Source organism: Amblyomma americanum, chromosome 4, assembly GCF_052857255.1.
Source record: "Amblyomma americanum isolate KBUSLIRL-KWMA chromosome 4, ASM5285725v1, whole genome shotgun sequence".
Classification (NCBI taxonomy): Eukaryota; Metazoa; Arthropoda; class Arachnida; order Ixodida; family Ixodidae; genus Amblyomma; species Amblyomma americanum.
This window is the reverse complement of record NC_135500.1, coordinates 75252015-75278886: the sequence shown is the minus strand read 5'-3', so window position 1 is coordinate 75278886 and position 26872 is coordinate 75252015. Positions and strand designations below refer to the sequence as shown.

General features: G+C 50.9%; 1 protein-coding gene across 2 annotated transcripts in view; it reads right to left on the bottom strand.

Annotated features, from left to right (window-relative positions):
• Positions 1–21227, bottom strand: part of LOC144130187 (uncharacterized) — a 69807-nt gene extending 48580 nt beyond the window's left edge. Inside the window, exons 1-3 of one of the 2 annotated variants that reach the window (XM_077664180.1) lie at positions 21126–21227; positions 5591–5974; positions 4198–4494 (exon numbers count right to left, since the gene is read on the bottom strand). In XM_077664180.1, the coding sequence (XP_077520306.1) occupies positions 4198–4494; positions 5591–5968 (675 nt within the window). In that variant the 5' untranslated portion in view covers positions 5969–5974; positions 21126–21227. The remainder of the gene's footprint in view (positions 1–4197; positions 4495–5590; positions 5975–21125) is intronic. The other variant, XM_077664181.1, reaches the window with a different exon arrangement.
• Positions 21228–26872: the final 5645 nt, after the last annotated feature.

The window sequence follows — 26872 nt, the reverse complement described above, 5'->3', positions numbered from 1 at the left end:
TTTTCGCGGTTGGTATCGCTGAAAGTTGTAACTAATTTATTTTATTATAAGATGTCCCATAATGGAATATTGCCCCGGGACCTCTTTCTGTATGATCTAATCAGTGTATGCATGCATTTTCAATGTATTTCAAGAAATAAACTTCAAACTTATTAACTATTTCTGAAAGCACACAATGAAACGCTTGCACAGCTAATGATTAGAACCCCTTGAACATATGCTTGCGAACGGAAGCTTCTGTACTATAAACTTTATACCGCGCAAAAGAGCGGTGTCTATGTACGACTATGAATATATCGCGTAATCTGTTGTTAACGCTCGTCATCGGCTAGCCCCCAAGCCAAGCAGCGCCATCCAGCTGTCAAGCACTTGTAGTTGAAGCAATCCGTATATTAGAGCGTCAATACTGCTGCTGCTAGTGTACGCAGTCGACCGATAGATAGGCTATTGAGCTGGCGTTGTCTGTAAGAATGACACTATCTCGACTAATTTCACTCAAAATAAATTGGCGCCATGGATCATTATGACACCTCTATCTGCGTTCAGCCTCTCAAAATTAAATAGTTACCGTGCACACAGACCGCTCAAGTCACAAATGATTTCCGTGCCTAAGGAAAATGTTGCATACCTTTTTCTCCTTGAGTTTACCCGAGAAATACACAGCATATAAAATTCGCGGTCTGTCGGTCCTCCTTTATCCGAACATTCCTCAGCACAATAAGCAGGCATGTCGCTCGCAATATGCGATGCCGAAACAATGAATTTCGGGCAGCGGCGACATTTGTGTTTTTGTTTTGTCTTACTCTATGCAACTCACGCAATGTAGCAAAACAGCGTGTTGAAACAGCGTTCATTAAATATTCTGAGCAGTAACCGGCCGACGCAATGTACTGTGGAGAAGCATGTTTGAGGAATGCAGTTTTCAGTCTGATTGCAGTGGAAAGCGCGCAATTGAATATTAAGGCGCAAACCTTCCTTGGCTCATGAGTGGGGCGCACGGGACTCTGCGCACGGAAGCTGTCCGCAAGAACTCAAGTGCGCGACCTTCGCCTTCATCCATTGCCCGCCTGAACACTGACGCCTGCCAAGTCTCCCGGGAAAGCACCTATGACTTCAAACACCGTGCAGCGTGTTTCTTCCCTGGTGATGAAGCGTTGCTGTACGAAAAATTCCCCAGCCGCTTTATTGATCCGTACACTGTACTCGAACAAACGTCCTCCGTGAACTATCGCGCTGTCCCTGCCCATCCTCTCAATGACCGTCGTCGCGGTGTAGAGATTGTTCACGTGTCGCGCTTAAAACCCTTCGCCCTAACGTGCGCCCGGGACGGTCGCTTTCGTCCGTAGGGGAGGCAAGTGTAAGCACAGTGCGCGACCTTCGTCTTCATCTGGAAATAATCATCATCACGCGTCGTCTTCAGAGGAGTGGCCGCCATACTTTATAGAAAACAACAAAAGTAATGAATCAAAGCAAAAGAGAAAATAATACAAGAATAAAACAAAAAAAACGGCCGTGGCTTAGCTTGGTTAAGCCTGGTGATTGCGAAGCAATAGTGTGTTATTCTCGGATCAGCTGGTAGTATGGCTGGTGTTAGTCTTGGGTTATGCTAGTGTTACGGCTTACAGTAGGCACCATCGTAACATCTGGCTGTATGACTGCCTTGGCGTAGAGATGGGTCGCTCAGGAGTGAGCCGGATCTTCTGAGCCGCTCTTTTAAAAGAGCGGGTGAGCCGTGGCTCAGTAAAAGTGAGCGGAGGTTTTTTTGGAGATCCGGCTCACTGATCCATAGGACCGTAGTCCCGCGTAGTGATCCGTGCCGAACGGCGACTGTCTGTTCCGTCAAAGCTGGGTCGCTGGGTTTTCTGCCGGGTGCGATTTGCGCGCCATCTGTTAGCAGTGCGAGAAAGCTGGTTTGTCGTTCAGTTAGCCGTGTCGAACCGTCCGTCAGAGCTGCTTGGTTAGGGTGCCTCGATGCCAGCGCTGCGCCGTACGGCGGCGCTGGCATCGAGGCACCCTACTGCTTGGTGTGATTTGCGCGCCATCTATTAGCAGTGCGAGAAAGCTGGTTTAGTGAACGGGTCGCCCGCTCGCTGAACGAGAGATCCGGATCTCCAAAGGAGCCAATCGGCTCACTGAGCCGAAGACCCGGCTCCTCAAAAGATCCGGGTCTTTGGCTCAGTGAGCCGTTTGGCTCCTTTGGAGATCCGGCTCTTTTTAAGAGCCGATTGGCTCTTTTCGAGAGTCGCGCTTTTGGTGAACTGCTTCTCTCGTTCAGTGAGCCGTGCGGCTCTTTTGGAGATCCGCTTCTCTCTCGTTCAGTGAGCCGTGCGGCTGTTTTGGAGGGCCGCTTCTCTCTCGTTCAGTGAGCCGTTCGAAGAACCGTTCAATCAGAGCCGGGTCTTCTGGCAAAGTGCGTATTTCTGGGCGAGTTGGTTGAGATACATTCCGAGCAAAAGAGCGCTCGCAGAGTTTGTCCTCGCTTTGTGTTGTCCTGCGGTGTTGTGTCTTCCTTGTTGTCGTCCGTTGTCTGCGAGCGCTGTTTCGCTCAGAACGTGTCTTCTGGCAAATCATTGGCAAAGGATGGCGCCGTTCGTTGACAGCTGTTGTTCGAGCGATGTCTCACGACTCCCACCGATCGTGCATCGTGAGCTGGTGCAACATTTCGAAGGTATTAGTAAAAATACCTATAACACGGTTATTCTACTAATGCACATATCGTTTATTTAAAGCCAAATAACTAAACTCTATAGCAGAGGTTACAGTGTAACCTGCTAGTTATTTGGCTTTCATGAAAACAAAACGATATATGCATCAGTAAAATAGCCGTGTAGTAAATTCAGGCATGGTCTCTTCCTTTTCTTAAGAGAGTAACAGGGCCTCTCCAGGCAGTGTTTGAAGATGGGGACGATTGTCGAATGCAGATGATGAAGAGAGGAAATATATCTATATATAAATGTACAAAGGCAAACTGAGTTACAGAAGCAGATCTCACACAGACGGCCGAACTAACTAACTAAAAAAAGGTAATTCTCACACAGAGAACATACACTACAAGACCTTACTTATCGCCCCACATGTTAAAGCCTAGGTATATTTGCAGAATTGCAAGCCACTGCACGGAGCCTCTAGCTAAACTAGGCAATACCGACTTGTGATTTGTAATGCATTTGCTTGCGTTTTTGTAAGTTTTATAAACAAGGAAGTTAGAGCGGCCATATTTCGAGGCCCGTCCTAAGTTCCGATAACCAATGAAGGTAGCCACGTACAGCCCTGAAGTTTGACACAACCTCGAGCCCAGGGCTTGGATAAAAGAAAAACACAACGAAAATTTCCGAAAAACCTATTATTACGGGAGCCCTTACCCTTATTGCGTGATGCTCTTTTCCTTCTCCGCCCCACCTGCGCGTCGCCTAAAGGAGTTGCTCTAAAGACCCGGCTCTTTCCTGAGCGACCCAAGTGAGCGTGTGAGCCGTTCAAATGATCCGGCTCACTTCAGTGAGCGGAGCCGTTCTGAGCCGCTCACTGAAGTGAGCCGTTTTGCCCATCTCTACATTGGCGAGAGGAGCGGAGCTGTTTTATACAGCTGGTGTGACGTCATTCTGACCGTAGCGCCACTGGTGAGAGGAGCGGGAGTTAGGCCGCCGTTGGTGGATACCGTCTCGCCTCGCGATGGCGTGAGATGGGGCCCCGTTTTTACACAGCTGGTGTGACGTCACACCGACCGTAGCGCCCCTGGTGAGAGGAGCGGGAGTTAGGCCGCCGTTGGTGGCTACCGCCTCGCCTCGCGACGGCGTGAGATGGGGCCCCCGTTTTTACACAGCTGGTGTGACGTCACTCTAGGTCACGTGGTGTGACGTCACGCAGCGAGGTCACGCTAAAGGTCAATTGTGCCTACCACCGCCTCGCCACGGAACGGGCTGAAGTGCGACCTAAAGTAGTATTGCTTCGCAATAATGTAAAAGCACACAAATAAAACAAAAAAGAAAATGGAGGGAGACAGAGGATAGGGAAGGCTTTCGCATTTCCGCTCTTAAGCAGACGTAAGTGCAATCCTTTAATTTTTGTTATTGGAAGATAGAACTAGAAAATGTTCACTCCATCGCACACTGCCTGAGGCACCAGGGGTTTTAGCTAAGCGCAAAGTGATTATTTGTTCAGTAAGTTACCAAGAGTGTTAATAACAACCAAAAATATTACCTGCACAGTGACGCCGACGTCGATTATCTTAAGCCTCTTGAGACAGGTGGTGGAAGCCAGGGCCCGTCCCCAGGCATCCAGCGACGCACAAGCTTCTTCAAAGAGTCCCAGGGCCTCTAGTGATAGCTCGCGCAGTTCCGACGCCAACAGGCGACAAATGGCATCAAGCGCGCTACAAGTTGCTACCTTGTTCATTTTAAAACAGCCTAAGTGGAGGCAGGTCAAAGATGGTGTTGACTTCAGGGCATCGCAGATGACTGACTGGAAGCCGCATCGGGGACTCGGCGACATCAGGAACTGCAATAACACCAGTCTGTGATGTGTACTCGAGATATTGCACTTGTGTAGTTTTTAAAGAGCAATATCTGTCCAACAGCGTTTTCTTAGAAATTAGTTACGAACACCGGCACTCCATTTTGTATACGGACTACGTAAAATCGAATCCACTGTGGGTAGCGTTGCAATTTAGGAAAGTTATTGCTAATATATAAGAAAAAAGCGGCAAGAAGTGCAATGTATAGTCTAAGGAAAGACCAGTGACCCGAGCGCTGTGTATTGAGAAGGACATTGTTCTGTTTGGCCGGGTGTGGAGTTTTTTAGACTATCTTCCATTACCGCAGCGGTATCTAACTCGATAAGCCAACCTTAGGTGAATGGATACAATTTACCGCGGTAAACAAAGGGAACATGTCTTCTTTCGAGTGCAGTGTTGGAACGGGAGCTGTGAGTCTGATCCAACTATATCATGCGTTACAGGGAGATTAACCATTACTGCTAAACATTCCGTTCCATTAGCACTGATTAACATTAGATTATATTGGGACTAGACAAAAGGAATGAGAAAAATGTGTCCCGGCCCGCACCACTAAGTATAACGGGCTAGCACTGATGAACATATATAGGGACACATATTAGGTTGGGGCAGCCTAAAAAGATTGAAAAATAATAAGCCCAGTTGACGCTGCGCAATAATTTATTGTTGCAGCTTCGAGGTGGTGAAGCCAATCCAAAGAAATGAAGCACGATTGCCTTTGAGTAGAAACTGCGGTCTCCTTGCCACCTTGAAACAGTGAGTGTGCCTTATCACAAATGGCTTTCCCCTCTTGCAAGACGTTTACGATCTCAGCGAATAAGCTTGCTAATGGCAAAAAAGTTAGGGGAAGAGCTAATAATGTGGGGCAGCCACAGACCCGAAGTTTCAATTTTTTGAGTTGAAGTTCTACTCTTGAGGCAATTTTCATATTCTACTTGGTTGCAGGCTCCTCGATTAATATAAGTTTACGTTGATTATTGATAGCCAAAGCTTAACACAAAATGGAAAGCCCAAGAAACGCGTTAAATGTAGTAAATGATGTGAACTTAAGTGTCATCGGGTGGTCTAAATCGTACGTACCTCTACACAATGGACGCATCGGTGCCTAGCCAAAATGAAGTGGAACAGAAGGGCCGCATTTTCACCTTCAGGTCCTTCGTAGAGGTACATTGGAATGTGGAAGTCACGGTCGATGCGTACGGCCACTTTCCCGGGGACGTCCTCAACGACCTCTGCGCCCACTTCCCCCAGCATCTCGTTGACTGCAGGAAGGATCTTGAGCAGTGAGCACACCTTGTTCGGGGCCTCGGTGCATTGCAGTAGTAGTTCGAGAACGTCCCCGCTGAAGGGCTCTCGCAGTCTTGCAGCGAGCGGATCTTCATAAGGTTGGCATGTGTAGAGGAGCTTTAATTGTGAAGCAAAATAGTTAAATGTCTCCTGAACGGATTTAGAATCCATCCCAGCCTGCAAATGGTAGAAGAAAAATAAATGGTCTGGTGTGTAACATAATCAGCTTGCTAGAAATGTGCGATTGAATTGCGAGGTATCCTCGATACATAGTGGCTGCTAGCTGCTAGCCAGGCACACATCGTCAAACCGCGGAATTGATGGTTTTTTGAAATTAAATTGGAATATCCTGTCGTCCAGGAACACATCTGTTCTGGCTATAGCCCCAGCTAGCATTAACATGTTTCCGTTTCCGGTCTGCTTACTTCTGCACGCCTTTTTTATTATGAAATACGCTGTGGATCGCAAAGCCGCACTTAATTGGTAACGTTATCTATGGTTACAAATCGACTGCCATTAAGATGTTCTTTTATCTTCAGATACACCCAAGGGTTCAATGGCCTCACACCTGAGCTGCAAAATGGACGAGAAAACAAAATGCCTACATTCTTTAGTACGACATGCTACGAATACGGTACAAATGCATCCGTGGGATGTCTTACTGAGCGCCAGATTCAACAAATTTATTTCAGACTTGAGCTATAACATTAGCGCTATCAAAAAAATGAAAGGAGCGCTAATATCTTGGTTTTGGGCGATTTCCAGCATTCTGACTTTCACTTGAGCATGAAATCATATTCTCGTAACTGAGAAATTCGTCGTCCTGAATTTACATTTCCTCCTATGTCAGCTCGTTAGCCTACGCGTGGAGTCCTGAACCTCATCATTGCGACCGCTCCTGAGTATTTCAGTTAGGTGTATGTGAAATAAGGATTTAGGGATCACCTGGCTCTTTACTTCACAAATACAGTGCCTTTCTACTCGCATATCGTGAGGCCCAAACACATTTTTTTTTATTACAAAGACAAGAATGTGACGCCATTTAACTGGGTTTGGAAAGTGTTGGTCGCTCATATCTTCCAACTTTCTCTACCAGGCCGTTGTACGAAAACTGGTCTTTGAAGAAAAATGATTTGAATTGGTGCATTCCTGCGTACTGCGAATTTCCTTTCGTGTGAGCACAGCGTAGCCGTGGTTTCACAGGGGATTACGCACGCTAAGGAATGAAAAGAAACGTTTATTAAGACAAGATAAAGGATTTGGGACACCCGAGCCATGTCTCACCCAAAAAGCAGCTGGCCAAGAACAGTGTCATGCTGCGCGCAAAGCCAACCATACGTTATTCTCCCATAACCTTCGGTCTCTTACCGAGAATAACCCTTATATATTCTGGAAAACCATATCGCCTACAGAACCACAGAGTCAGATTTAAGTGCAAGGCGATACCGGGGCGCCCGTAAGTCAAGAGCAGTGTCCATTTCTTTAGCACTGTCTTAACGCAAGAAGATCATTCAAATATCTCACATGTATCCGAGGCTGACAACCGATGCATGGAGCCTATAAACATCCCTCCAAGGATAGCATGCCAAATTAGTAATTTCAAGCTACCAACGTGCCGTGAATGATGCGGCAAAAATTGGACACGTGTTTTTCTCATTGGATGGCTCCGCACGCACGTGGTACGGAAACTACGAGTCGTCCCTTACGACATGGGAGCTATTAAAGAGAGAACTACTGAAAGTATTCACCAGTATCGTGAGGAAAGAAAGAGCCGAACGAGTCCGCGAGTCCAGGATTCAGCTTCCGAATGAGCCCGTCCGCGGTTACGTCGAGGAGATGAAGCGCCCATTTCACCGCGCCGACCCCGAGATGATCGAGGAAAAGAAAGTTTTAGTTTTTAATGCACGGCGTAAAACAACAACTCTTTGGCAGCCTCGTCCGCCAGCCGCCAAAAACAGTAGAGGAATTCATGCAAGAAGCCTGCACGATTGAAAAGACCATCGACGTCCGAGCTCGGCAGTACAATCCCCCTTCCTCTGCCTGTGCAATCCGTTCAGACACGCCGGCCACCACCAGCGACAGCTTGCGGGAAGTTATCCGCAAAATCGTCCGAGAGGAGCTACGCCGATTACTGCCATCCTCCCCACAGCCACAAGCAGCGACTCTGATGGATGTGGTACGGGAAGAAGTGCAACAGGCACTTGGAACCCCGACGGCCACAGAACTCCGGGCCATGACCTACGCCGCTGCAGTAAGGACTGCTCAGCCCCAACGACAACCCCCACGTCCTCCCCTTGATGAGCCACTTGTTCCACAGCGCCGCCTCCCAGCCCCCGCCCGCCCAGCCTATGACCGACGCTCAAGCCCCAGGAAATGCGACGCCTGGCGGACTTCGACAACCGGCCGTTGTGCTTCCATTGCGGTGGGGCCGGCCATCCCCCACCGACCACGCCCCATGAAGAATCGACACTCGTTGCACCGACGCCGCACACAATGAGAACCCCGACCACGAAGCAAGCTGCCTTGAAAACGACGCCACCACCCAGAAGAGCTTCGACCACACGCCCCACCCGCGACTCGCACACGCGACGAAGCCGTGACCCGACGCCGAGAGCGACATGCAATGCAAGAGCCAGGACCTCCGACTTAGAAGTGACTTTCGACGGCCGGAAAGTTACCGCTCTAGTCGACACAGGAGCCGATTACTCGGCGATGAATGGAACATTCGCTGCGCAGCTGAGAAAAGTCACAACAGCTTGGGACGACCCACAAATTCGCACCGCAGGGGGCCACCTCATTACGTCATAAAGACGATGCACAGCGCGAGTGACTGTCAAAGTACATACCTATCCTGCGACCTTTGTTGTGCTACCGCAATGCTCCCGCGAAGTGATCTTGAGTATGGATTTCCTTATTGAGCACCAGGCGATCATCGACCTGCGGTCCAAGCTGATCACGCTTTCGACGGAAGAAGTCATCGCTTCGATGAAAACTCGGAAAAATCACGTTGCCCTGAGTATCCTGGAGGAAGAAGTGAGCGTCCCACCCCGTTCAAGCGTTATCGTGGCCGTAGGCGCCACGAAAGCCATTAACGCTGAAGTGATCATCGAGGGGGACATGAAGTTGCTTCAAAACCGAGGAATCGGCATCGCAAAACGCATCGCACATTTCCGCAATGGCCAGGCCGAAGTACTGCTGACTAACTTAAGCGAAGAATACCGGCACATAAACAGAGGAACGACGATTGCTTTCTTCGACGAAATATCCCACGTACGAGACTCCTTCACCCTCTCCGACTTCTCCGCAGAAGATTCGCCTGACCAAGAGAACTCGCCCACTTTCGACATTAGCCCTGCACTGCACCGGAACAAATAAGACCAGATCAGCAATCTGCTTCAAAACTACAGTGAGTGCTTTTCGACATCGCCGAAGGTGCGACAGACGCCAATTGCCAAGCATCGCATTATAACGGATCAACACGTCCGACCTCTCCGTCAAAGCCCCTACCGTGTGTCTCCGCGAGAACGACAAGCCATCCGGGACCAAGTCGAAGAAATGCTTCGCGACGACGTCATCCAGCCTTCAAACAGCCCATGGGCGGCACCGGTTGTTCTAGTGAGAAAGAGAGACGGCGCACTTCGACTCTGCGTGGATTACCGCCGCTTGAACAACATAACAAAGAAGGACGTCTACCCCCTCCCCCGCATCGACGACACACTGGACCGCCTCTGCAACGCCAAATATTTCTCATCGATGGACCTCAAGAGCGGCTACTGGCAAATTGAGTTCGACGAAAAAGACCGCGAGAAGACAGCATTCATCACTCCGGATGGGCTGTTTGAGTTCAAGGTGATGCCGTTTGGTCTCTGTTCCGCACCAGCGACGTTTCAGCGAGTAATGGATACAGTGCTGGCAGGCCTGAAGTGGCAAATTTGGTATATTTAGATGGCGTCGTTGTCTTGGCCTCGAATTTTTAAGAGCACCTCAAAAGACTTCGAACAGTACTAGACGCCATCAAGTCGTCTGGCCTAACCTTGAAGGCAGAGAAGTGCCACTTTGCCTACGAAGAGCTACTGTTTCTAGGCCACATCGTTAGCAAGGAGGGAGTACGCCCGGGCCCGCAGAAAACAGCTGCTATTGCACCGCCGGCCGAGAAAAAAGCAGTGCGCAGATTTCTCGGACTTGACGCATATTACCGACGATTTGTGAAAAACTTTTCGCGCATCGCCGAGCCCCTGACCCAACTGACGAGAACAGACGTGCTGTTTAAATGGGAAGCGCCGCAAGCAGAAGCCTTCAAGGAACTTCAGCGTCGCTTGAAGTCCCCACCGATCCTCGCGCATTTTGATGAGAACGCCGATACTGAAGTTCATACCGACGCAAGCAGCTTGGGCCTAGGTGCCGTTCTCGTTCAAAAAGCGACGGGCTGGAGAAGGTCATCGCATACGCTAGCCGTTCCCTTTCCAAGGCCGAGGCTAACTGTTCGACAACTGAGAAGGAGTGCCTTGCCATCATCTGGGCCACGTCAAAATTCCGCCCCTACCTGTACGGAAGACCATTCAAGGTGGTCGGTGATCACCACGCGCTGTGCTGGCTCGCCAATTTGAAGGACCCCTCTAGGCGACTCGCTCGATGGAGTCTGCGTCTCCAGGAGTTTGACGTCACCGTCGTTTACAAGTCCGGACGCAAGCAATCTGACGCCGATTGCCTCTCACGAGCCCCTGTAGATACATCGCCGCCGGACGGCGATGAGGACGCCTTCCTGGGACCCATCAGCCCCAGCTCTTTTGCCCAGCAGCAACGCTCGGACCCCGACCTAAACGCCTCATCGAGTACCTGGAAGGCAAGGTTTCTTCACCCACCGCTTCATTCAAGCGAGGACTGTCTTCCTTCTGTGTGCAGAATGAGGTCCTCGTGAAGAGCTTTGCAGCGAGCAAAACAGCCTACCTCCTTGTTGTACCTGCTTGTCTCCGCGAAGAAGTTCTACACGCTTCACATGACGACCCAACACTGGACATCACGGGTTTACTCGCACCCTCCGCCGCATTCAAGACAAGTATTACTGGTCCCGGCTGTCTGCCGATGTCGCACATTATGTGAAGAGCTGCCGAGATTGTAAGCGATGAAAGACCCCTCCCACACGACCAGCAGGATTTCGGAACCCCATTGAACCTCCCTCAAGGCCCTTTCAGCAGATCGGCATGGACCATCTTGGCCCTTTTCCAACGTCAACATCTAGAAATAAGTGGATCATCTTAGCGACCGACTATCTGACCCGCTACGCCGTGGCGAAAACCCTACCGAACGGAACAGCAGCAGAAGTCGCCAAATTTTTCGTGGAATGCATTCTTCTTCAACCCGGCGCCCCCGATGTGCTCATCACGGACAGAGGAACAGCATTCACGGCGGAACTAACGCAAGCCATCCTGCTTTACAGCCAAACCAGCCACCGGAGGACAACTGCATACCATCCGCAGACCAACGAACTGACCGAGCGCCTTAAGAAAACCATCGCCGATGTGCTCGCCATGTATGTCGATGCCGAGCACAAAAACCTGGCATGTCATCCTGCCTTACGTCGCCTTCGCCTACAACACCGTAGTGTAGGAGACCACCAAGATGACACCTTTTGGGCTCATCCATGGCAGGGAGGCCACGACCACGCTGGACGCCTTGCTGCCGAACTTTACAGAAGAAGAGAACGTCGACGTTGCCGCCTACCTTCAACGCGCAGAAGCTCGAAGGCTTGGCCGATTACGGATCAAATATCAGCAGCGGTCCGACGCAAGACGCTACAACCTACGAAGACGCTGCGCGGAATACAAGCCAGGAGACCAAGTCTGGGCGTGGACGCCCATTCGCCGCCTTGGATTGAGTGAAAAGCTTTTGCGCCGCTATTTCGGCCCGTAGAAGGTTCTTCATCGGCTGGGTGAACTGGATTATGAAGTCATCCCTGACGCAATGACTGCATCCCAGCGACGCCGCGTACGACCAGAAGTTGTCCATGCAGTCCGTCTGAATCCGTATTACCCGCGCTATAGGCCGCTGCATTTACATGCTCCATTTTCGCAAGATCCGTTTTTTTTCTCTTCATAGTCGCATTATTTGTTTTAATGCATCATGTGGATGCTTCTTTGAGAGGGGAGTAATGCCGCGTATATTTGCAGTATTTGTCCGTTTCTCAAATCTGCCGCCACACAACTTTATCGCTTTGTTTGCGACGCAAACCGCGACTAGATTTATCTCGATTGATCGCAGCCAGGCAGAGCTGATTTTACGCTGTTCCGAAACGTTCTAATAACTTTGCACGCTTTATCTCGAAAGTTCGCTATCAGCTTTAAATTAGTGGTGGTGGAAACATTTATTGCCAAATACCTAGGGGAGGGGGGAACCCCCTAAAATGGCACGAGGCTACCCTTAGGGGGCTGCCCTTACAGGGCAAAGGACAGCCCTTGGAGGGCTATCCGCTTCAGGGCGTCGGTAATTATCCGGCGCTGGTCAGCAGCAGCGGAGCTGGCTAGGAGAGTCTCACAGTATGACTCCGCCGTGGTGGAGGATGCAGGGTGTGGGAAGGCAGGACATGTGAGGAGGGCATGAAGGAAGTCGCCCGGTTTCCCGTAGAGCTTACAAGAAGAAAGGAATTGATCGGGGTAGCGGGCATGAAGGAGAATAGGGTAGGGAGCAGTTCGGGTCTGGAGTCGGTGCCAGTGGGAGGCCTGGATTAAGGTTGAGGGAGCCGGCGGTGCGTAAACGCTCCGGGTATCTCGGTAGTATGCAAGAACATTGTGAACGTAAGCAGACGCTCCCGGGATGGCGGAGGAGGTCCAACTCCGGCCCGGAAAGTGAGACCTCGGGTGAGGGAGTAGACCTCATTACCCGGGAGGTCTGCGTGTGCGGGAGTCCAGATAAGGGTTACGGGGTGGGTGGGGTGCCAGAAGCGTAGAAGCCGAGCCGCGGTGCGGGATACCAGGGCTTTGGCGAAATTGGATAGGACGGACTTTGAGTCGGTGATAATTTTGGTTGCAGAGGTGGAGGCAAGGGCGAGTGCAATGGCCGCTTCCTCTGCAATTTCCGATGAGTCTGTGGCGAGGGATCCTGATGCGATCAGTCGGGCCTAAGAATTAGCGACGGCGAGAATCATGTGGGAGCCCGACGAGTACGCTGCCGCGTCCACGTAGGCTATATATACCTCAGGACTGTTGCCGTAGAGCTTATGCAGGGCTTTGGCGCGGGCTGTCCTGCGTTCTCCGTCGTGCTGGGGGTGCATGCTCTTTGGTATTGGAAAAATGATGAGATGGGAGCACAGGTCTCGACCCGCCGCGGTGGCTCAGTGGTTAGGGCGCTCGACTACTGATCCGGAGTTCCCGGGTTCGAACCCGACTGCGGCGGCTGCGTTTTTATGGAGGAAAAACGCTAAGGCGCCCGTGTGCTGTGCGATGTCAGTGCACGTTAAAGATCCCCAGGTGGTCGAAATTATTCCGGAGCCCTCCACTACGGACTTATTTGTTCCTCTCTTCTTTCACTCCCTCCTTTATTCCTTCCCTTACGGCGCGGTTCAGGTGTCCAACGATATATGAGACAGATACTGCGCCATTTCCTTTCCACCAAAAACCAATTATTATTATTAGCATAGGTCTGGAGGTAAGGGAACCCCATCGGTAGGATGGCTGATCGGGGTGATGCCTAGCTGACAGTAGAGTGCGTCCTGCCGCGGTACTCGACAGGCGAGTCAGCTGTGCTGTTAGGGTGGCTTCTTCCAGCTCCTCAAACGTGTTGTGATTACCGAGGTTGAGGAACCGGGGTAGGCGGAGGGCAGCCTTCGTGCAGCTCCTGAGGAGCGCGTTGATGCGGTCCCGCTCCTTCTGATTTAGGGGGAGGTAGGGGAATGAGTACGCCGTGCGGTTCGTGATGTAAGATCTCGCAGATCCGCACGCCGAATGAGACGGGTGGCTTGCTGGGCTTGGGTCTGGAGAGTTTGGATGGCGCTGCCATGCGAGCCGTGGGAGTGAAGGTCGAGTCCCAGGATGCGAATCTTGAAGACCAGGGGAATGGGGTGGTTTCCTAGAGTGAGTGAGATGGGAGGGTTGGCGGGGTCGTGCGGCCTGGGGCGGTAGAAGAAGAGTTCTGATTTAGAAGGGGACCAAGCTAGGCCCCGTGCGCGAGCGTATGAGTCGATGATGTTGAGGGCCGACTGTAGGTTGTGTTCCATGTCGTCATCACTGCCTCGATTAGCCCAGATAGAGATTTCTTCAGCATAGAGGATGAAATGTATGTCGGGCTTTTGGGCGAGTTGGTGGGGGAGTTGGAGAAGGGCTATATTAAAGAGCATAGGAGACTACAGCACCCTGAGAAGTTCCCCGTGCTCCCAGTGAGACACCGGACAGCCGGTGGTCGCCCATGGTGAGTGTGGCTGTTCGTTCGGAGAGGAAATCGCGGACGTAATTGTACATCTGCGGGCCTACGCCTAGGGCGTGGAGGCCCTCTAGGATGGCTGCGTGGGTAACGTTATCGAAAGCTTTTGTTAGGTCGACGCCGAGGACAGCCTTGGTGTCGCCCGCGGGGGACTCAAGGATGTGGTGCTTGAGCTGTAGAAAGACGTCCTGAGTGGACAAGCCCTGGCGGAAACCAAACATGCACGAAGGCTGACTCTGACGTCGCCACCGCCGTTCGAGACCCGCCTTGGCGTCCCATAGGTGCAGGAGATGGGAATCCATCGTGTCTGAAAGGCTGTCCTCTGGGAGTTGGCGACTCACGGCGCGGACGTCACGCTGGAGTTGGTCGCACCAAGTGGCTATGTCTGAGATGGTGTGCAGAATGCGGGCTGCTCTGGAGGTGCGGAACGAGTCCCACTTCGTGATGGTAGCATCACGAGAGGGTCTACGTGTTGGGCCTGCTTGTAGGAGAATCTCGATAATGTAGTGATCACTACCCATATTCTCCTGGGTGTTACACCACGCAGCGTGAGGGAGGCGGTGGGTGAAGGTGAGGTCAGGAGTAGTGTCTGCGCAGACGCCGTTCCGGGTAGTGGGGTCTGTGAGAAGAGAGAAGCCGGCCTGCTGAGCTTCGAGCCATACCCTGCGCCCCTTGGGGGTGTCGGCTGTGTAGCCCCAGGCCGTGTGCGGGGCGTTGAAGTCCCCTACAATCAGAAGGGGGCATTTGTGGGCGGCTCGCTTAGCAAGCATGAATAGTCGGTCGAAGTCGTGCCGCAGGCACTTCGGGTGGCTGTATACGTTGAGGATGAATAGACTAGTATCCCGGGCGCACTGCGGCATGAGTGAGATGAGGAGATAATCTATTTCGGGGACGCCTAAGGGGTGGGAGATAGTAGTGAGCGCACGGCGTACAAGAAATGCAAACCGAGGGGGTGTAGGAGAAAAGGGGACGATGGGCACGTAGCTGGGTAGGGTGAGGGGATTGGAGGGCTCTTGCAGCGCGAGCACGTCGGGGCCGTCTGCCCGAGCTAGGAACTGGTGAAGCAGCCCCCGCTTGGAACCAAAACCTCGACAGTTCCACTGCCAGATAGTTAGGCTAGTGCGTGGTCTCGTCATGACTGAAGCTTTCGTTTGCAGTGTAGGAGTTGGAGACGCTGTGGAGCCGGGCTTTCTTTTTAGGCCGCACGGCAGCACATTCAGTCGCGTGGCGAGCCTCTTGCTCCTTAAATTGCTCGTCAATTTGGCGAGGAAATTCGTCTAGACGGGTAGTGAGGTTGGCGAATTGATTTGTGAAGGCCTGGATGGCCGTCTGCACCGCGGCAGTTGTTCGAGATTGGGAGGCAGGGCTGGCGTTCCCTCGGTCGGGGTTGGTGTGGTCAAGGAGGTAGTGGGTGTTGCGGCCCGCTTCTTGGCCGGCTGTTCGCGAGTAGGGAGAGGTGGTGGTGGAAGAGTGGGGGTAGGAGCGGCCGGGGCCGCAGGTGCCGGGGTAGGGGTTTGGGCCTGCTGGTGGGCCATGCAGCTGTGCCTGGAGGCAGTGGTTGGTGGTTTGGAGAGGGGCGAGCTGCGCGCGGACACGCAGCAGCTCTTCATAGAGGGAGTTACGGAGCCCTGGGAAACTACGCCTGCGCAGCTCACCTCATTGGTGCAGCGGCCGGGTGCCTGGGCAGGTGGTCTCAGTGGGACTGGAGGTGGTGGTGGCCTGGTTTCAGTCTAGGAGCGGGACCGGGCCTTGGGCTTGTGAGGGGTGGACGGCTGTTTTGGTGCGGCAGGCTGCCGCCCCGGAAAGGACTTCGATGTGAGCTGCGGCCTGGGGCTTGCTGGCCGTGGAGCGGCTGCGGTGTTGGGGTGGAGCCTGACTGATTGGAGTCTTGCTGGCGGTTGCCTCGGCGGCTCTCTTGGCATCACAGTAACTCTTTTTGACGAGATACGGCGTGCGGAAGCGCACCTTGCACGTTTTGTGCGCCGGTGTGCTTTACCGCAGACCTTACACCGCGGCGTGCAGGAGTGGTCCTCAGGGGGTTCGAGTTGGTCGCAACCGGGACAGCGGCGTTGCTTGGGAGCCGGGCACACATCCGCACGGTGGCCGAGTGCGCCGCAGTTACGGCAGTGCTCGATCTTCTTTTTGAAGAGGTAGCACCTATAGAGTACAGAGGAGTAGTAGATGTGCTTGAGCACCCAGTCTTGTTCGAAGAGGATGATGATGGACTGTGTCGAGCTAATGCGTCTAAATTCGAGGAGTGACTGAGACGGTCCTTGATGTCTTCGTATGAGTGGTCAAGAGGGGCCCAGTGGACCACGCCGCGGGCGCAGTCCTCCGGTGCCGCTTGGTTGGAGTATATGTCGTAGGCGGTGCCTTTGGTCATTATGGACTTGATGTCGAGGTAGCGGAATCTGCGCGGCGGGTCGGGAGTGTTGATGAGATGTTGGAGGTTCTTGATGATGATTGTGCCGTGCTTGGCCTCTTGAGGTCCGAGGCGGGCTGCTTGCAGAATGGCATCGCGAAGCACAACACCATTCATGGTCGGAAGGTTGAGGCCGCCACGGGGACGGGTGATGATCTTGTGGTCGTCGATGGGGAGCTTGGGGTGGCGTAGGGAAGACAGTTGGGGCGGCCGGGGCCGGCGCCCGGCCGGGGCTTGAGGCAGATTCGGAGTAACGGTGGGAGGGGATTTGCGATTAGAGCTTCGCTTGTGCGCTGATTGCCAGCCGTTAGTAGAGGTAAGTTCCGAGGGTGATATGTTTTCTCCCTCTACTACAATCGGTTCCATGCCGCCGTCGAGGCGCCGACGCGCCTGTGGTCCGATCTGCGTCTCTAGCGGCGTTCGGTATCGGCGGCTGCTGCGCCGCGAGGCTTAGCCTCAGCGCAGCGGGGTGATGAAAAGATATGGACTTGCCTCTTAATATAATGGTCCAAATCGGGAAAGGTTGGTATAGACAGGTTCCTGACGAGAAGCGGAGGCTGATGACCTTAGTTTCAGACGGCTGGGATGAGTAAATCCGGTCGTAAAGGACAAAGTCTGCGGAGCGTATGTGAAGCGCGTCCGCTCGCCTGGCCTCCGAACGCCGTTCTCCAGCTTTAAATTGAGCACGGCCGACAGCGGCGGGCATTCTGTTCGACGACCGCCGAGCACGCTTGTCGCTTCGCCGCCGCCGAGTGATTCAGTCCAGTTTTGGTGCAAGTCAGCCCAATAAAAAGTTATTTTAGAAGACCCTTTCGTCCGTCTTCATCGCTGTTTCGACTGCCATCACTACGTGACAATATTATATAGCTGAGTGTAGAGGTGTCGCTGCGCAGTACGTTTATAATTTTTTTGTGCCTTGCTTCCCTTCATTCTGACGAGGATGGTGTCCCCCGGCCAGCACTTAGTACTGGCGGATTTCTAGGGCTTAATGATGACTGGGCACAAAGTCCGAGCCAAGGCGGGGCAGGCGCGCTTCGTGCCATGACGGCTACTCCGCATTCACCGCTCTTTGCGCATATGATACGAGGGGATTTTTTTTCTGCTGCTTTTTTTTGGCCATCTATAAAGGCTTCACCACAGTGTGGCCACGTATTTAACCTCAGTACCTCGTCCTTCAGAGTGATTTTCGTAGTCTAGACGTGCTTAATTGACGACTCCCGAAGGCTGCCGTGATGGTCCAGCAATGAGGCCTTGCGACGACCTGAAAGTCAGCGTTACCGGAACCAACTGGGAGTAGCGCACTGTCAGAGCTCCTCATTATTCTGTACCTTGTAAGTTCGACACGTGTCTGTGTTTACTTGGAATTTTAAGATGACCCCTGATTACATTTTAGCCCCATTTTTGCATTTTTTATATTCATCCTCATTGGTGCAGATAGTCATAACTTCACCACACACACACACACACACACACACACACACACACACACACACACACACACACACACACACACACACACACACACACACACACACACACACACACACACACACACACACACACACACACACACACACACACACACACACACACACACACACACACACACACACACACACACACACACACACACACACACACACACACACACACACACACACGCACAACAGTTAGCTCAAGCTACTCTTCACCTTGGCGAGCCACATCGCACACCCTATCGTCTCTACGATAATCTGAGCTTTAGGAATTCGTGCGGTCGGAGCACGGTTTTTAAAATTTCACACCTTTTGAGAGTCACGATCTACCGGAATGATCTTGCCGATGGTATCGCTGCCATTCATGAAGGAGTAGTGCTAAGTGATTATAGAATGCTCTGGTTCTATTAGTTCATTATGCCCTGTTGTGAAGTTCGCTAGGGAATTTTTAAATAGCCTTGTTTGAACGATTCTCATAATTGTTTCTTGATTAACATTTTTGGCAACGTCATAATTTCTAGCTTCGTGTGTTTATTATGATCTTCAATCTCCTGGGTAATTTTGTGCCTTAATTTTTTTTCGGTACACACAGCTATTCTATAAAGGTGCATGAACTGCTTTTTTATGTCCTCTTCCTGTACACGGCCGCCACACATTTTACTACGTTTAGGAGCCTGTGAGTATTTTGAATATACATATATGCGTTGCCTCTGGCGGGCACTTCTTTGAAAAGTGATGAGCACCTTGTAGAGAACAAATTAGAATCTTTTATGTGTGCATAGCATTTTCATTGCTATTTCCCACTAGTACAGTCACAGAGCAAAACACAATCAACACCATTTGTTATGCAGTGAGCGGCATCAAAGGCATTAGGCGAGCGCGCGCATATATGGGTGCCAATGTGGCGAAAGTGGTTCTAGTAATTGAAAGCTGCTTCATCGTGCTTGCGTTCCTTCGATTTTGAAACCCGGAGCAACAATACACGACGACGTCACCGTTTAGTGTTTGATGTCGTTAGTAAAACAGAAGGAATAGCTCGTAAAATTGCCCCTAGGCATAAACTTTCCCACGGAGCCTGTTATCTGGAGCAACGGCAATGGTTAGAGTGCAGCGATACTTGAAGTTAGGCTAGTGCGGCGAGCAACAAAGTGTGCCGCACATCCTGTGCAGCTTCAACCGCACAGCGCGAGCATGTTTCCTGAGGGCAGTCTCAAGTCACCGATTATTTAGGCAGCATGCTGACAAGAGCGCCGTGCGTTTCTAAAAACATCGGAGAAAATTCTACCAATGCACCCTGTGGCACGTATCTAAACCCCGAGATGGTCTCGCGCGCTTTGGACAGACTGCATAAGACGGTTGCTGTCTGCCAAACATTTGACTTTTATACAGTCGCCCGCACACTTCATACGAAGGATGGACAGCTTGGATTAGGTTTAAGCTTAGGCTGACCCCAACGTCACGAAGCGCTAGCCGCCGCGTGCGAGATCATGCTCTTAGTGTGCTTGCGGCGGCTGATAACAGCTGGTGGGCAGTCCGATTTGAGTGCTTTTTCGCCTGTGCCCGATCGACAGCGCGCTCGTGAAGGGGGCGTTTTACTGCGTTTCGCTGGCGGTTGTGGTCTCGCGCGCCCGATCAACGCGTTGCACTTTTCTTATCGCGGGAACCGGCAACTGCGTGCAATGTCGGGTTCTCGCGATAAGGAAACCGCAACGTGTTGCCCGGGTGCACGCAGACGCAGCCGCCAGCGAAACGCAGTAAAACGCCCCCTTCACGAGCGCGCTGTCGATCGGGCACAGGCGAAAAAGCACTCAAATCGAACTGCCACCGCGAATTTATTGAAAGCATGATATCGCACCCGGCGGCAAACAGCTCGCGGCGCTGGCGCTAGTCGAAGCCACGCTGTCAGTCATTCGTGTTAAGTGTGCGAATGGCTGTATACACAGGAAGGTATGCAGCTCGGCTTTTGAGTTAGAGAATGGTTATACTAAATACTCAGGGTTGCGGACTGCCTCGTAATTTAACACGTTGTGCACTGTGCAGAAATTGACTTTTATAACGTGGCTCGAGTCAGCAACGTGAGAACTGTAGGATGCATCGCGAATGAAGGTACACGGCAGGTTGTGGCGTTGTCGAGTGAGTTGGTAGACCATCGCTTTCACACAACCATTGCGCATAAAAGACACGGGCAAGCAAGGGAACGGGACTGCGGTAGTCGCGTACCGTGGCGTAATTGTTAGCGATTTTTTTTTCTGGCAATATTTCCGTAAAATAAAATTACGCGCGCTCCCATCGTGGCATCACTACTGACTTTAGACACCGCATTTTACGTGGGGCTTTGCACATATACGGCTGCATGAATGCCGCGCGCAGTTCAGGCTGGCGTTACTAAGATACGAATGATGGCATGCAGCTGCTAAGGAAGAGTTCAAAATAATCTTTTTGTGGCAAGGACGTCAGTTACGAACAGTAGGTCTGCTAAGCGAGTCCGTTGATATTTCCCCTCTTGTTCAGCTCCCCTGTAAGGCTAAGGTTAAAACTAAACAAGGGGTAACGTAAATTTTGATTAAATAGTGCCGATGTAATCAGTTTCGGCCAAGTCCACTGCTGCTGCATACAAATTACTACACGTACAAGTGGCCGGTATCATGTTTAGTTGGCGTGCTATGTCGCAAAGCAAAAGCGGGCATGAATACGGAAGAAGAACCAATGAAGTCCTGATTTGTTTGCATTTTTATCCGCTGTCCAGAGGCAACAAGCGCTTCCGCTTTAGGGCGGCTTACGGCGCGGTTGTAAACGACCACAAAACATTTCAGCTCGAAACTGGCGCATAGGCCACGCGTGCCTTTTGAGGTGTCGCGCGCATGAGCTGCGTGTGCGCGGGCAGGTTTCGAGTGGCAGAGAAGGTAAATTTGCAGTACGTAAGCACATCGCTTTCTGCAGCGAAATGTGCTGGCGGCCGAAGCATGAATGAAACGGGTCGCCACAGTGCCAGAAAGAAGCAGCTCAATTTGATACGCACCTTTTGATGGGGATCCCGGCCGACTTACAGCATAGGCGGGAGGGCGCACAAGTGGTACGAGGCGGACTGTACGAAGTGCAGGTTCGTCACAGTAGGAAGCAGGAGCAAGCCACGTCCCCAGTGACTTATCAAAAGCCTGCAGCTGGCCTTGATAGCGTCGATGTCAGTGCCACTGGTGAGGCTGAATCTCGCCGCTTGCTATCAACCGGTCATGATAAAGCAGTGACTAAAATCTGAAGGACCCTTGAGCTTCGCTTTTAAGTGTACAAATCGGTAGCGTTATCGGGTCACCTTCGCATCGCCTGCTCAACATTCACACAGCGACCTAATTCATAATTAGCGGACTTATAATTACTCAAGTACGTATCAGTTCATGTCCTTAAGACAGTTTACTAGGTAAACCTTTATTCGGCGTGAACTAACGAGTCTTCGCAGTAGAACACGTTCTGGGGCAAGTTGGTGCATTGCTTAAGTATATGAAGCGCCCAAAACACCGCACACAGTCTCGTGTTATTCGTCCCGCGTTATTCTTTGTCTGAGTGCTGTCTTTTGCGCTCTTCATCTATTCAATCTACTTTGCGAGCCTTCGTGGCCTAATAAAAACCATGTGCAAATGCCACGTAATACTGTAATAAACACTCACCAAACCGAATGTTTTCGTGGCCCATTGGTAGAGTGCCCGGCTCGCAGTCCGAAGGTCCTAGGTTCGATTCCCGTTCGAGCTCCGTTTTGTTAATTATTTGCTTCTATCGGTATTTTCGCTCACGGCAAACGACGCCGAAGTCAACAACGACACCGGCGAGGACGACGGCTTTTCTGCGACACGGGACCTGAACGCTGCCGCGTTAAAAGTGAGAAAGGCCTTTCTCGGCTCTTTTCTCACCGCGCTAGTCCAAATCATTCAAATTAAACGATGGCATTAAATTATCATTCGGCAATCCTGGCTGCATTTTTTGGACAAGTAACGCTATTCAGTATGCTGGTTGAGTGCTGTACATTAGTTTCGTAATCGGCTTTTTCGTCAGCGGCATGAAGGCAAAACACGGAGCGATCGCGCAAGCCTGTCGCCCATGTGGCGTCATCTTTTAGCACTAAAGAGTCCATTAGGCATGTATCATAACGTTTAGAGACCTTTTAAGGCGAAACTTGTGATAAGTATAATATAAGAGACAAATAACCATGAAAAGAACTGACAAAAATAGCAGCGACGATGTTCTCGCAACTTCGCAGCCACAGCACTTGACTTTGCAGGTGCACGCGACCGCTTTGTGTGAAAAGATGACGTCCATTCGTTGTGTTTTACTTCGCACAGAGATAATTGCTTCCCGCCAGGGCTAGTGACAGGCACGCGTCTCTGACTCGTTTGCGCCGCTGCCGGAGAGATTCGTCTCCGGCGCCGCGCTCGCTCGCTTCGGGCGCGTGGACTTGTTCACCCCTCCGGCACAGAAGAATGCGAAAGATTTGACGGTAGCTCGGTGCACTCGGAGAGCGCAGCAGTAGCGTCTTTAGCGCGAGCGACGCAGAGAACAACCTCGGAAGTTGCTGAGACTTAACCTATCGCATTTTGACATAAGAGTGATCACTTTAGCCTAAGCATTTACGCTTTTCTCGGAGGCGCTGTTTAGTCCGCAATAAAATTCTTAGAGTTGCTAACGCCTCCGGAGCCACTTGTCCTCGGTGCCGTCCCTCCCCTCGCTAGCCATTACGTTCTAGTGTGCTTGAGAGGGAGAATAAGCTGTGGCTCCATCTCTCGGCGTGCCCGGCGGCTGGATGAGAGAGCGAGAAGGGGAGGCAGCTGTTCACTCCCAAGTTTTCCGTCCCGCAAAGGGTTCCTCTCCCCTCCGTCATGGGGCGCATCGTTCTCACACGGAGACGTCTCGTGACTTCGGCAAATGTTCGTAATACTGCTAATGCACTTGCCGCCAGTAACGCAGTAATAATAAACAATTATGTGAAAAAAGGCAATTCACAATGGAGAGGACTTTGAATAACGAACTTGACTCCGCAGAAATAAATTTCCATTTTTTTTTCAGTCGGGAAAGTTATCATTTCATTACGATGCTCAAAACGATTTACGCAGAAGTATAGAGAAGGCAATGCCCGCCTGGACGTGGATGATAGTTCATCTTTTGAAGCAAAAAATGCAAACAATTTTTCTTGGACAAATAATTCGGAAAGAGCAAATTATTTTCATGGCCATGGCTGCTGCAGTAGGCTAATAATTGCTAATAACGCGGACGCGGTTATTCTTTAATGAGCTGCTGGATGGTATACAGGCCCAGAAACAATTATAGCGGCCGCTTGTTTGAGTTTAGCTCAGATTACTACTTTGTACAGGAATAAATTATGGACCAGGCTTTGGCCGCGAAATTTGGCTTCAGGTAAGCAGAAGGTGATTAGCTTTGGAAGTTGTGACATTATGTTGTTTATGATACCTGAGTTCCTTGGCGTATTTACACCTGAGCGGTATAAAATTAAGTAACCTAGTGTCTGCATCAAATTGAAAGAACGCTATTTAGTGAAACGTGCGTTAATTTGTTCACGCTACTCTCGACAGTCCTCACGCGATCTTTCGAAATTACCAGGAATTCTTTTAATATATTTTAGTTAGGCGCCGCCAAACTGTCAGTTCGAAAAAAAAACGAGTTCAAAGAAATGCCCGTCTATTTTATTAAATGCAGCTGACGCTGCACTAAGGAAACTTTCATTGCCCAATTTAGCCGATAAAGATGATAGTGAGAGAGAGGGAGAGAGAAATAACATTTTCCCAAGGGATTTGGGGCACGCAGGTCCGTGGACCACCGCACGACCCCGCTGCACTACAAGTTCACGAGTTCAGGAAGAAGCCATCTGTGAAGCAAACAAATGCGAGTGGTGCTTTCTATTTTACGATTTATTACGCTTTCTCTACCAAAGAAGAGAATTCTAGTGAATACGTGGGATGGATGGCCTTCCTATTAATTATTTCTTCTTACTGTGTAAAGTTTAATTCCTTTTCCGGGCATAATTTCGATACAGTATTCAAAATGAGAGCAATAATAATATGCTTTATTATCAGCAAAAAGTGCTATCGCCAGACGTGTCCTTTGTAATATACAGGGTGTTTGACCTAAAACTACACATTTTTTTATAAATATGCCTTTTTGAGTTAGAACAGCGTTTTCTCCTGCTTAGCTCTGTCAGTGCATGGTGTAGTACATCAGAACAAAGCTAAGACATGCGAATTAGTAGGCTGGTTAACTGATATTGAATAGCTAACTTTTTAACCATTTCTGTTAGGTTCTTTAATAATTAGAGGCGTGTAGCCCACCATAATCAATATCCATACCAGTTTTTAAATTTCGAAAACTGATATGGATATTGATTACGGCGGGCTACACGTCTCTCAAGAATAAGGAGCCTACCAGTAACAGTCAAAAGTTAACTATTGAATATTTGTTAACTAGCCTGCTATTTACCATGTCATTGCTGTATTCTGATGTACAACACCGCTGCCAATTCTGTGCCGCAAAAAGAGCTATTCTAAATAAAACAACTATATTTAACGTCGTGTAAAATTATGTAGAAGAACTTCTTGCTGGGCGAGTTGGTGCATAGCTTCTTCGAATCTTCGATATGTCGTCTTCTGCTCTTTCCTGTGTACGTCTTTTCTTGTGCGCAACGCCATTCCAAGAAAGTTGTATTAAGTTTTAAGTGAAACACCTTGTATACGCCTTCAGTTAGTTGTGCACTCGCATTATGCTTTTTTCATACGTTATTGCGAGCAGTTTTTTACTGGGGCCGTATTCTGTGCCGCTCTCAATACTAAAACGCTCTCAATGCCCCAATATTGCCCCGCTCCTATTGGTCGCCCTTCGACGACGATTTTTGCGTCACCGGCGGCTGCTATTTACGTAGTGAACACGGCTGAAGAGCACCTAATTATGCGGTCTGAAACTTGAGAGCGAAAAACGTAGCAGCTAAACCGCTCACAATCTTTGTGAGCGAAAATGGGGGCGGTTTACAGCGTCTAATACGCGGGTGTCCCCGCGAGCAACGGTGTAGGGGGGTGCATGAAGACGATTTTGGCGTGCGGGACGATATATTTTGACGCTTCGACTTAGGAAGGAGACTGCAAAGTGGCTGTGCGACGAACTCTCTGTTGAACTTGGAGAAGTGCAGGTGAGTGCGCTGTAAGTGGAGCGGCAGGTGCTGTGCGCGGTGCGCTTCTTCGCCACCGTTGTGTTTCAAGCCGCCGTTGGAAATGAAGAAAACGTCTGCGTAGCCCAACCTACTGTGGGCAAGTGTTTGCGGTGGGGGGTGGTGACCATTGTCAACGTTGGGTCGCAGAAGGGGTGTGTTCGCTTTCCGGGGAGACACGAAGAGAAGGCGGCGGCGAAGGAGGGCTTCTTTCGCTTAACCTTTCGCCGCGGCAGCATCCCCGGCGTCGCCGGGTGTGTCGATTTCACGCTCATCGCCATCAGAGAGCCGCGAGGCAGTGCTACGAACAAGCCGCAAGGGGTTCTAGGCTGCGAATATGATAGTGAGTAGACCTCAGCCACTGTTTTTGACGGTATGAGTTCGGCTACTAGTGCGGGCCTCGGAAACGGGAGTAAGTTCGTGCTGTGCGTGTTTTTTCTCAGATCTGTGGCGCGAACATGCGCATTCTGGCCGTAGACACGCGCTGAACAGGATCCTCCGTCGCATATACTGAGCTGCAGCGCTATGCATTTACCCGGATCTGCTAAACCTACAAGAATCAGTCTGGCTAGTTACACCTATGCAATCACGTTACAGTATGATAGTGTATTGTCACCCATTTGTTTATAATTGCAGCAGAAACTCAGAACACATGTAACATTGTTGAAACACATGGTATTTCCTGTCTAAGAAACCAAGGCAAAATGCACCTGATGGCCCTTGTGCCGCGCAGGCAATCATAGCGCATCATTTATATCAGTATGATGGTAAAGGTATGTCCTTACAGCAGTACTCACTTATACACCTCAATCATGCATTTCCGACTGTGGGCTACTTAGCACGAATCTCCACTTTATAGTAGTGCTTCCTGTAATGCTGTTGAGATCACCGAGAAAGGGCATCCTTAACTGCGCGATTTTTTGTTATGCAGGACACAATTTCTACCCACTGGAGCCATGGCTGCTTGCACCAGTGGTGTGGCATCACAGACCTAACTCGGCAGAAGGCCTGTACAACACGCCACATGCTTTCAAGCAGTTTGTGGTTGAGCGCTGCGTCAGAGTGCCGAAGTGACCTGCCAGTGGGAGTGGACACTGCGCATCAACACCGCACGTGCTGCACTTCACAGCATCTGTTTGGATGCGCCCATTTCAGCAGAGGGTGCAGGCGACACGGCCACTGACCCAGATAACAACGGCCCACCTCTATATGGTGGCTACCTCGTAGAGACAGGATCCCTTCTCACCTACCTCCTGGGAAGAGCAATACGCTACAGTATTTTCAGCCTCTGCAGGACGACCCGTCTCTAGAGGCAGGCGTACCTAGGTATTGTGCAGCGACGGTTGCGGTGGAAGCTCTAGCGTCTAGCGACGACTCACCATGCTGGCTTAGAGAGTCATATCAGCCACGGTTCCTGTTGCCACTGTCATTGCCTCATATCAGTGCGCAACACACATTTGCAAGTGTATGAGCAACTGTGTGATGTGGTTGCGCCCTTTGCCAACCTATGTGCGCCCAGAAGCCTGTAGTGGTGACAAACAAGTGCCCCCCCCCCCCCCCCCTGCCTG